Genomic DNA, 12065 nt, shown 5'->3' with positions numbered 1-12065 from the left:
TATCAGCTCTTGGTTTTGAGTTTTTAGTATCTCTAGATTTTGCCCCTTGACCTCTCTGCCTTTGACTAACCTAAGAATAGCCTTAAGATGAAAATAGTTAATACCTAAAGTTGTTAATAAACTTCAAAGACTGCTGTCTACCAAGGACAGTTTTAGTGGCATGCCACAAGGCACTGAAAATAATGAAGAGAATGGAATCAGAGAGGCAACTGTGCAATTAGATCCAAGGGCTGATGGAGCTGAAAGTGAAAAACAGGCCAAAAGGCTAGTGGCTGAATCAGCTCATAGAGCAGCTAGAAAGGAGCAGAGGCAGGAACCAAGGAGGCGTTCTAGAGCATTCCCCATGTAAAGAACTGGGAGGCCCTGACTGGTTTTTTGAGATTTTCTACATACAAGTGTGATGACAGCCTAGGGTCAAGGTAGACAGGATATTGCTGACAGCCTTTGGAGGTGCCTAAATAAAATAGTCATGTGGTGTTCCTATGGAATGCTGCCTGAGGGGAAAAATATAATCCACCTTCTGGAAGATACCCCTACTTTATCAGCTTACTTACCATTTGGGATACCAAATTTTACACACTAACAACTTCATCTCACTATACATCATAGGATAATTTGAGGAGAATAGCATTCAAAAGCAATAAATAGAAAGGAGTGCAGAAGGTCACAGTGGTATGATCTTTTTATAGGGATAGTTACAAATAAAATTTAAAAGACACAATTCTATGGCTGTGCACTCTGAAACTTTAGCTATTTTCTTTAATTAAAAAATAGTATATTTAAGAGAAGTGAACATTATTTCATTCCAATTCAATAATCTAAATCATAGCATAATATGAATTTTCTTTTCCAATGAGCCATTGCTCTGGATGCTGTTGATTTCTGAAATAAAATCCTATATGGAAAATCTCTCAACGTTTTATGATTGCCATTTGAAAGAAACATGATACAGAATAAAGCTGTAGTAACTCCTAAAATCACATCAAAATTCACATTTCAAGCATAATTAGCATGAAATTTTATGGATTTAATTTGAAGAATGCTGCAAAATAATTCCTTGTTCAAAGAAAATTAGACATTTTGATCACCATCAGTTACCTTTGCTCATATTTTATGATTAAGTGAATCCCAATTCTATCCACCAAGAATTCTTTTCTTGTTTGGAAAAGCAGTCTTTCTTCTCATGAGCTCAACAACCGAAAGACCATGGGAGTCAAATAAAATAAACAGTATCTAGTGATCATTAGCCTAGTTTTATTTCACACTGGCAAACATCTGGAATATTTTACAAAATAAATCAAATTCTTTATATATATATATATATGGCCTTTATTATGTTGACATAGGTTCCCTCTATGCCCACTTTCTGGAGAGTTTTTATCATAAATGGGTGTTGAATTTTGTCAAAAGCTTTCTCTGCATCTATTGAGATGATCATGTGGTTTTTATTCTTCAATTTGTTAGTATGGTGTATCACATTGACTAATTTACGTATACTGAAGAATCCTTGCATCTCTGGGATAAATCCCACTGGATCACAGTGTATGATCCTTTTAACGTGTTGGATTCTGTTTGCTAGTATTTTGTTGAGGAGTTTTGCATCTATATTCATCAGTGATATTGGTCTGTAATTTTCTTTTTTTGTAGTATCTTTGTCTGGTTTTGGTGTCAGGGTGATGGTGGTTTCATAGAACGAGTTTGGGATTTTTCCTTTCTCTGCAATTTTTTGGAAGAGTCTGAGAAGGATGGGTGTTAGCTCTTCTCTAAATGTTTGACAGAATTCACCTGTGAAGCCATCTGGTCCTGGACTTTTGTTTGTTAGATTTTTAAGCACAGTTTCATTTTCATCATTTGTGATTGGTCTGTTCATATTTTCTATTTCTTCCTGATTCAGTCTTGAAAGGTTATACCTTTCCAAGAATTTGTCAAATTCTTCCAGGTTGTCCATTTTATTCACATAGAGTTGCTTGTAGTAGTCTCCTAGGATGCTTTGTATTTCTGCAGTGTCTGTTGTAACCTTTCCTTTTTCATTTCTAATTTTATTTATTTGAGTCCTCTCCCTCTTTTTCTTGATGAGTCTGGCTAATGGTTTATCAATTTAGTTTATCTTCTCAAAGAACCAGCTTTTAGTTTTGTTGATCTTTGCTACTGTTTCCTTCATTTCTTTTTCATTTATTTTTGATCTGATCTTTATGATTTCTTTCCTTCTGCTAACTTTGGGTTTTGTTTGTTCTTCTTTCTCTAGTTCTTTCTTTACGTGTAAGGTTAGATTGTTTATTTGAGATTTTTCTTGTTTCTTCAGGTAGGCTTGTATAGCTATAAACTTCCCTCTTAGAACTGCTTTTGCTGCATCCCATAGGTTTTGGATCATTGTGTTTTCATTGGCATTTGTCTCTAGGTATTTTCTGATTTCCTCTTTGATTTCTTCAGTGATCTCTTGGTTATTTAGTAACATATTGTTTAGCCTCCATGTGTTTGTGTTTTTTACGTTTTTTTCCCTGTAATTCATTTCTAATCTCATAGCATTCTGGTCAGAAAAGATGCTTGATATGATTCCAATTTTCTTAAATTTACTGAGGCTTGATTTGTGACCCAAGACGTGATCTATCCTGGAGAATGTTCCGTGCACACTTGAGAAGAAAGTGTAATCTGCTGTTTTTGGATGGAATGACCTATAAATATCAATTAAATTTATCTGGTCTATTGTTTCATTTAAAGCTTGTGTTTCCTTATTAATTTTCTGTTTGGATGATCTGTCTGTTGATGTAGGTGAGGTGTTAAAGTCCCCCACTGTTATTGTATTACTGTCGGTTTCCTCTTTTAGAGATGTTAGCAGTTGCCTTATGTATTGAGGTGCTCCTATGTTAGGTGCATATATATTTATAATTGTTAGAGCTTCTTCTTGGACTGATCCCTTGATCATTACATAATGGCCTTCCTTGTCTTCTGTAACATTCTTTATTTTAAAGCCTATTTTACCTGATACGAGCATTGCTATTCCAGCTTTCTTTTGATTTCCATTTGCATGGAATATGTTTTTCCACCCCTCACTTTCAGTCTGTATGTGTCCCTAGGTCTGAAGTGGGTCTCTTGTAGACAGCATATATATGGGTCTTGTTTTTGTATCCATTCAGTGAGCCTGTGTCTTTTGGTGGGAGCATTTAATCCATTCACGTTTAAGGTAATTATCAATATGTATGTTCCTATTACCATTTTCCTAATTGTTTTGGGTTTGTTTTTGTAGGTCCTTTTCTTCTCTTGTGTTTCCCACTTAGAGAAGTTCCTTTAGCATTTGTTGTAGAGCTGGTTTGGTGGTGCTGAATTCTCATAGCTTTTGCTTGTCTGTAAAGCTTTTGATTTCTCCATCGAATCTGAATGAGATCCTTTTCAGGTAGAGTAATCTTGGTTGTAGGTTCTTCCCTTTCATCACTTTAAGTATATCATGCCACTCCCTTCGGGCTTGTAGAATTTCTGCTGAGAAATCAGCTGTTAACCTTATGGGAGTTCCCGTGTATGTTATTTTTCGTTTTTTCCTTGCTGCTTTCAATAATTTTTCTTTGTCTTTAATTTTTGCCAATTTGATTACTATGTGTCTCTGTGTGTTTCTCCTTGGGTTTATCCTGTATGGGACTCTCTGTGCTTCCTGGACTTGGGTGGCTATTTCCTTTTCAGTGTTAGGGAAGTTTTCGAATATAATCTCTTCAAATATTTTCTGGGGTCATTTCTCTCTCTCTTCTCCTTCTGGGACTGCTATAATGTGAATGTTGTTGTGTTTAATGTTGTCCCAGAAGTCTCTTAGACTGTATTCATTTCTTTTCATTCTTTTTTCTTTATTCAGTTCCACTGCAGTGAATTCCACTATTCTGTCTTCCAGGTCACTTATCCGTTCTTCTGCCTCAGTTATTCTGCTATTGATTCCTTCTAGTGTATCTTTCATTTCAGTTATTGTATTGTTCATCTCTGTTTGTTTGTTCTTTAATTCTTCTAGGTCTTTGTGAAACATTTCTTGCATCTTCTCAATCTTTGCCTCCATTCTTTTTCCGAGGTCCTGGATCATCTTCACTATCATTACTCTGAGGTCTTTTTCTGGAAGATTGCCTATCTCCATTTCATTTAGTTGTTTTTCTGGGGTTTTACCTTGTTCCTTCATCTGGTACATAGCCCTCTGTGTATTCATCTTGTCTATCTTTCTGTGAATGTGGTTTTTGTTCCACAGGCTGCAGGATTGTAGTTCTTCTTGCTTCTGCTGTCTTCCCCGTGGTTTCAAATTCTTTTAAGAGCACGAGACAATAGAGAAAAACTAACTAGGATTTTGTTTATGTGTTCATTCAGAAGTCAACAAATATTTATTGAAATATATTGAACATCTAAACATTATGTTAATATTACCAAAGTCAACTATTTTACTATACTTTAAGTTATCTGTATAAAAAAGTGAATAATTTACTTGAATACTAGCTGGTATATATGAATTCATAATGACATTTGAATTTCATTTCTAGCACTTCTTAGCATCAATCCAAGATCAGTCACTCATCTCTTACATTGGAATTGTAGCTAAGCATAGCTAAGCATAAACTTTCTAAACTAACAAAAGGTAAAATTACAAAGTTATAAATGGTATTTGAATCGAATCTCATAATGTCACTGATGGACTTTGGCTAGGGCTTGGTCTTAAACAACACAACACAACACAACAAACACACTGACACACACACACACACACAAGTAGTGACCACCTGTTTAGTTAGCTGCTATCAGAAACACATTTTTCATTTTAGGAAACACCTCTCCCATACTCTCAGACTATGTGGTTTGAGGAGGGTGGCCTCTACCGTCTCTTTTCAGAGGTGAGCACGTGACCAAAGCTAGTCAGTCTCAGTGTCCATCCTTCCAGTTTACTTCAAAGATGGTTCAGAGATGATCAGATGACACACGTCAGACTAATCAGAGCCCTCCATGGATCTTCTTCTGAACTACTGGTAAAGAAGTAGTCCCTTTTATAGGATTATAGAGGCTAAGAACCATTTAAGATGATGTGGTTAAGGACAGCTTTGTGGCCATATGAAGAGAGCCTTCCTGAGAATGAATTCAAATTTAAAAATAGTATATTTTTTAATTTGTAAGAAAAAGAGAAAGCTTCTTAATGATATTAATCTAACCTCATAATTCAGCCATTTCTAAATATAGTTTGATCCCTTGAAGATACCAGTTACATGAGCCAATGGATTCCAGTTTGTGTTTCTTTGTTTAAACCAGCCTGAACTGAGTTTGACTTTTGCAACTGAGAGATTACAGCCAATATACATATATACCCACAGACTTATTATCTTCTGTTTGTGAAATTTCTTTCTCTCTCCCTCTCTCCCTCTCCCTCTCCCTCTCTCTCTCTCTCTCTCTCTCTCTCTCTCTCACATACACACAGACACACAGTACTTAAGAAGCCTAGTATTTGTCCTATAGATGACAAAAAACTCTGACAATATGGTTTTCACCTTCATGGCCAGCAGAATTTTACTGAAACTCAGCAATTTTTTATCTAATTGATGTGCAGCAACATGTTCTGACTTCTTGCAGAAAGTTTTTCAGCCATTGACACAAACGTGACAATACTTCAAATTCTGCATCAGCCCTCCATCTGTATAGCTTCATTTCTGCCCAAGCCCTGAGACTCAGAAAACTTAGCTCACATTTGTCACAGAGCTGGAGTCACATGAAGTACCCGAAAATGTTGGGCTGAAAATGATGTAAACACCTGGAGGTCCTCACCCATGACTACAGAGACATCTCAATGCCAAGTTGAGACTGGCTTAATTGTGAGATTTCTAGGTCTTTGGCTGACAGCATATTGTCAGTCTTCTCTATTGTAGCAGAAACTCATAATTGTTTCCAGCTGCAAACAAATGTAAGGCTGACTCTAAAGAGTCACGTGTCTTTTTTTCCTTTGATCAATATCTTCAGTCTGTTGCATCAAGGTGCCATCAGTACACAGCATCTCAAGGTTGGCTACATTCAATATAATGTATATTGTGGGATTATTTGACACAATACTAGTTGCTAAATTTTCTTTCTTTACAAGATGGTCGAATTGGGACCACCAAGTTACCAAGAGGGCTCATGTTGTTTTGGATCTCAAAGGCCAAAGCTAGAGCAGATGAAAAGCGAGTATGAATCTAACCCAACATACAAGCATAAAAGACTACCTGAGTTCAAATCCCAGACTTTTGAGCAAGTTGCCTAACTCCCCCAAGCCCTAGTTTCCTCATCTGTAAAATAGGAAGATGTAAAAGTAGTACCTAATCAGAGGTTTCTGATAATTAAATTACATAATTCATTGAGGGGCCAAGAAACGTTACCTATCGATATCAATAGCTAATAATATTAACTGTCGATAGACATTAGCTATTAACAACCATTTAAAATTTATGATCAAAAAAATCTGTTAATATTATTGCTATTACCATCTAGAAAAGTCCATTCACTTCCCTGAATTTCAGACTTCTCAACTGTAAAATGGGAGTAATAATCACTGCCAACTTCCTGAAACTGTTTTTAAATTCAAACGAGATCATTTACACAAAAGCACTTCATACAACATAAAGTGTATCAAAATATATGGTGACATTGTTCCTTCTGCTGTTGTTTTTTATTTTTTATTTTTTACAAAGCATTTGAACTGGTTTTTATTATATACTAAGTTCTGGTAAATACTGGGTTTGTTTCTAGCCTCCCTTCTGGTCCATCCTGTCCCAGGGCTGCACTGCAAGTGGAGGGCGGAAACATTACCCCCCCCACCTTCGTGAAGGCAGGCTTTTCACACTGTACGGGATTGGTAACAACCTGGGGGATGGGAGTGTGTCCACAGGTCAGTCCTCCAAGTCGCTGGGGCCCACATACTGGCAGATGGCATCATAGTGAAGCTCCACCACCCGATTCTCTCTCTGCAGCTGCACAAGAGCCCGGCTCTGCTCTCTGTCCCGGTCCAGCAGATGGCCCACCCTTCTAGTCCATGGCCCCAGCACCACCATCACCCAGTTGCCCTGGACCTTGGGGACCAGGGTCTCCAGCATGTCTTCCCTCAGGCCTTCTAGGACCTGGCCTTCATCTGTCCGACACACACAGGTATCTGGGCTCAGGACATCTTCGATTGTCATCTTGGTGTTGTAATACTGGCCACCCTTGTGTAGCTTGTTCACAAACCACACACGCAGGTCCCTGTGCAGCCAGTGCTGACTCCTGGGAGCTGCTTTCTCACTCTTGGCTGCAGGGCCATCCTGTCTCCATCTGAGATGCTCAGGGTCCCACCGGTCTGGATGGTGTTTCCGCTTCCTCGCTGAGTCCTCCTGCCGGACGTGGAGGTCCTGATACTGAAGGGCCTTCCAAGACGAGGTTGTTCCATTCTGTTGCCTTGGGGAAGTTTTGCTCACCAGGCTCAGATCCAAGGAGTTCTTGTCAAACTCCTGCTGGGAGACAGGCCGCAGGCAGTACTCACTAACAGTCACCAAGCGGCTCCCCACAGTCAGACGGACCATGGCCCGAGCATTGTCAGGGTCGATGCCGTCCACCTTCCCATAGAGGCCTCGGTGAGGGCCAGAAAGAACCACCACAGCTCCTCCAGGCACCAGTCCTTGAGGCTGGTCTTCCTTATCCTTCTCTTGCTCCTCATCTGGGCTCAGCAGGTGGTGGGGGCTGGTGGGGGCCAGGGCCTGGACCTCAGTCAGGTTGGCGCCCAGCCCTAACCCCTTGGGCCTCAGTGAGTTGACACGGGGCTTCACCACTTGATTGGAGGTACGGCCGATGCCCTCGCCAGGTTTCCAGCCCATGCCCCGCAGCATGGCCAGCCCATAGGCCTCTACAGGGACTGCCTCATAATCAGCCTCCTCCGCCACTGTCTCAGCCCAGGGTTCACTGTCTGCCCCTTCCCCGTTGGGGGTGTATCCTTTCTGGATCATGGGGATAGCGAGCGTGAGGTCAACACCCGCATTCTCTCTCTCCTCCAGAGACTTTGTGGATTCCTCAATGAGCTCCTTCACAGCCTGGGACAGCATCCCATCCACCAAGACCTCAGTATGTGTGGATGGCCCAGGGGCCTGGGTCGGTGGCTGCCTGAGATGGCCATTCTGGATCTAAGGGATGACAAGTTCCTTGGGGGCTTCTGAGGGCTGCACACTCTGCAGCTCCCTCCGTTTCTCGGTCTTCAAGAAATCCTTCTCCGGAGCCGCGTCTCCCACCAGCCATCTCCGGGCGGATGTGCGATTGAAGCTGAATGAAATTGGGGCACTGGAGGCTCCCGCAGGCCACAAAACACCATCTTTGGCATCCGCCATCTTCCCCTCTTCCCAGGCCGGCGCGCTGCTTGCTGGGAAGTTTAGTTTGCGCTCACTTTGCTGGGGCTTGACCACCAGCGCTACAACTACCTTTCCCAGGAAACACTGTGGCACTGCGAGGCAAAGGTGGATAGGGGCAGTAGGAAGTAATTGCCGCTCTTTTTACTTCACAAGAGCCCATGGTGCCAAGTGTACAGGGAAATGTAGTTCTTGGGGAAGGTAGGCGTTGTAGAAGGTGGCTTCCTTCTTGCTAAGTCGTCACTCCTTCATGTAGTCGTTTATTGGTCGCCTACTGTGTGCACGTTACTGTGCCCTACTGCTAGTGTTGGAGGGTCTCCTGCAGAGGTGGGCGGTGGCTGTGGCTCACTGTCTGTTGTTGTCTTCATTATTGGTACTGGGACACAATAAGTGTATTTGTATGTATTTAGCATCCAGTATGGACCAGTCCTGGTTAGGCATAAATTCTACTCTTTAAATACTTATAATCATGGAAAAGACATTAGCAAGAATAACTTTAACACATAAAGCAGCTTTTCCTACTATTTTAACTAACAAATCCCTTTCACAATAATATAGATCGACACTGTCAAATAGAATTTTCTATGAACAATGATGCAAATGTCATACAACTGCACCATCCAATATGATAGCCACCATTCACATGCACTATTTGAGCAATTGGGATGTGGCTAGTGTAAATGGGAAGCTAAATTTTTAATTTTATTTCATTTTAATTAATTTAAATTGTAATAGCTGCATGCAGCTGGTTGCTACCACATTGAACAGTACAGAGATAGAATGTCTTCAATCCCTTAGATATTTGTTAATGGGTCTGCCATTTTTTTGTACTGCATGTTATAATGACATGATTTTAGGTTGAAAATGTATTATAAATTCCATTTAAATGCAATCTTCAACAATTGTACATTTACATATAATATATACCCACTATGTACAAAAATAAGTTTCGACTTTTTACATGCCAGTTAATGTAGACTAATTATGTAAGAAAAAGTATCATTTTTAAAGTGTACTATATTGATACTTGGGAGCCAAGAGTATAGTAAAATTTAAATTTAACTATGAATTACAGCATAAAATAAATTAAAAACTATGTTATTATGGATGTCTGATATTCTTATATTTTACATGCAAAAAATACAATTAGTATTTTCATATTTTGTTTCATTTGTCTGCTTATGCACACTCTCCTAATCGTAACACATGTGGTTAAAAAGTCTTTATTCCCACACATGAAAAGTCTTCTAACATTCTCCATTTAAATCATAATTTTAAAATTATTCTTATATCTCCTAATGTGCTACATGAGAATTTTGATCAAATGGATGCAGCTTACAGATTTGGTGATGTTCATATTGAAGAAAATCTGAGAATTATTAATATTTTATATTCTTCATTAACTTGATATATAGCAGTTTCTGTGTTCCTTATGTCATGGTCTTAAATAATTGTCTAGCCTTAATAATAATTTTGTGCTTATAATTATGAATAAAAATAATTTACAGCTGTGTGATGGCCAAGTCCAGCAATGGCTGGTGGTTGATATTCAATTCACCGTGTCTGGCTAAGTGACTGAGTCACAAGCACATTCATTTGATCTCTACGATGTGCACTAACTACATATTGAAGAACTATATGTCCACTTTTAAAGGGATATTTTTTAAACAATTATTTTATCTGCTGATCTTTAATATAAATGTAAGCAGGCACCATTACTGCTTTTGATACCATGAACTCCTTGGGACACTTTCTCTAGATCTCAGAATTTCTCAAACCACTTGTTGAATAAGACTGTCAAAGAATACTGGAAAACTGCTTAACCTTCATGGAATGTTTAGACACCTTAAAGAGGTCCCTTGCTCTTTGGACCCACAGGAAACAACTGAAACTCTGTCTAAAATTGGGCATCAGATATGTAGACATAAATGAGAGGATCTGTGAGGAGAGAAGACCTGAGAAAAGCCAGGCCAGACTCAACATAAGAAAGAACGTGGAGGTCCAAAGAATATATCAACATGAAAGAGGAAATCTGGCACCTTGTACCAGAAATAGCAGCAGGTCCTAGGAATTAGAAGGGGCATTGGAAGGAAGGGCAGAAGGACCTGACCTCACTCCCATTAGTTTCCCCAGCCTTCCCCTAAGCCCAGAGAGCCCAAAACTCCTAGAAAGGAAAGGGCTGTGGTAGAAATAAAAGTTATGTACTGGACAACTAAACAACTCTGCTATGGGGACGCCACTCTGAAAAGAGATGAACACAAGAAAAGAAGGTGAAGGCATTGTCCTCCTGGCTGGTGAGAGAGGTGAGCAATGAAAATCAAGGGACAACAGGTTTGGTGAAGCCAGAGAGACTGGTACCAGCTAGAGAAGGACAACAATGAGGACAGCAATCCATGGCAGCCCAGATTCACAAGATTGGAGGAGGTGGCACAATGCTAACAACCCAAGGTGGCAAGGCAGTCAGGGGTCAGAGGTCTGGTGAGAGGCATTCAGTGAGGTAAATAATCCAAGAGCAGAAGAACAACAGCAGGTTTCTGGGCACTGCTTAGGGACAAATGAGACCAATGAACATGGTAATAAAAGGAAAGCAAAGAGATCGCATCAGAAGCTTTGATTTCCTATAAGAAAACATTTTCCTTCTGTCAGAGAATTCCAGAAGGGAAGTGACACAGTTGAGAAACAGCTATTTTACATGTGTAAGTAATCTTGGGGATTCTTAGAAATGTTTAGGGAGAGAAATCACTTCATATATAGGCAGATAAGGGGCAGGACTTAGAGCTACTGAAATCTGAAAATCATTTTAAATATGACCAAATACATACCACCTTCTAATAAAGCTTATAATATAAATATACACCATAACTTTTTCTAGGTACAGGATTATGGGTGCTTTTATTTTCTTAATTTCATCTCTTATCTGAATTTTCTAGGGTTTCTTTGAAGAACATGTAACATTTGGGTATAAAAAGCATAAGATTGGGACTTCCCTGGTGGCACAGTGGTTAAGAATCCTCCTGTCAGTGCAGGGGACACGGGTTTGAGCCTTGGTCTGGGAAGATCCGGCATGCCGCAGAAAACTAAACCTGTGCGCCACAACTACTGACCCTGTGCTCTAGAGCCCACGAGCCATGACGACTGAGCCCGTTTGCCACAGCTACTGAAGCCTGGGCGCCTACAGCCCATGCCCCACAACAAGAGAAGTCACCACAATGAGAAGCCCGTGCACCACAACGAAAAGTAGCCCCCACTTACCGCAACTAGAGAAAGCCCATGCACAGCAACAGAAACCCAACACAGCCAAAAATTAATTAATTTTTTAAAAATTATTAAAAAATAAAATTTATTTTAAAACTTAAGTGCCACTTTTCACGTGTTAAATTGCAAAGATTGAAAAAAATCTAATAGTATTGGCAAATGGGTACTAAAAATCTAATATTCAGTATTGGCAAATGGGTAGGGAAGTAGGCACTCATACTCTGCTCACAAGATGATTATGTTATTTCTGGATTATGGATTATGTTATTTCTGGAGGACAATTTGAGAACAAAATCAAAATTCTTAAAAATTTATTTATTTATTTATTTTTATTTATTTTTTTTTGCAGTATGCGGGCCTCTCACTGTTGTGGCCTCTCCCGTTGCGGAGCACAGGCTCCGGACGCGCAGGCTCAGTGGCCATGGCTCACGGGCCCAGCCGCTCCACGGCATGTGGGATCTTCCC

At 39.9% G+C, this 12065-nt stretch overlaps 1 protein-coding gene across 1 annotated transcript; it reads right to left on the bottom strand.

The window, feature by feature from the left end:
- Window positions 1-6831: 6831 nt before the first annotated feature.
- Window positions 6832-8348, bottom strand: LOC132492384 (G-patch domain and KOW motifs-containing protein-like). The gene is given in 1 exon segment (XM_060101845.1): window positions 6832-8348. A coding segment is annotated over 1 exon segment (1461 nt). The 5' UTR covers window positions 8328-8348; the 3' UTR covers window positions 6832-6866.
- Between the last annotated feature and the right edge of the window lie 3717 nt (window positions 8349-12065).

This window comes from Mesoplodon densirostris, chromosome 6, assembly GCF_025265405.1.
Source record: "Mesoplodon densirostris isolate mMesDen1 chromosome 6, mMesDen1 primary haplotype, whole genome shotgun sequence".
NCBI lineage: Eukaryota > Metazoa > Chordata > Mammalia > Artiodactyla > Ziphiidae > Mesoplodon > Mesoplodon densirostris.
This window is presented reverse-complemented; position numbering and strand designations above follow the sequence as displayed.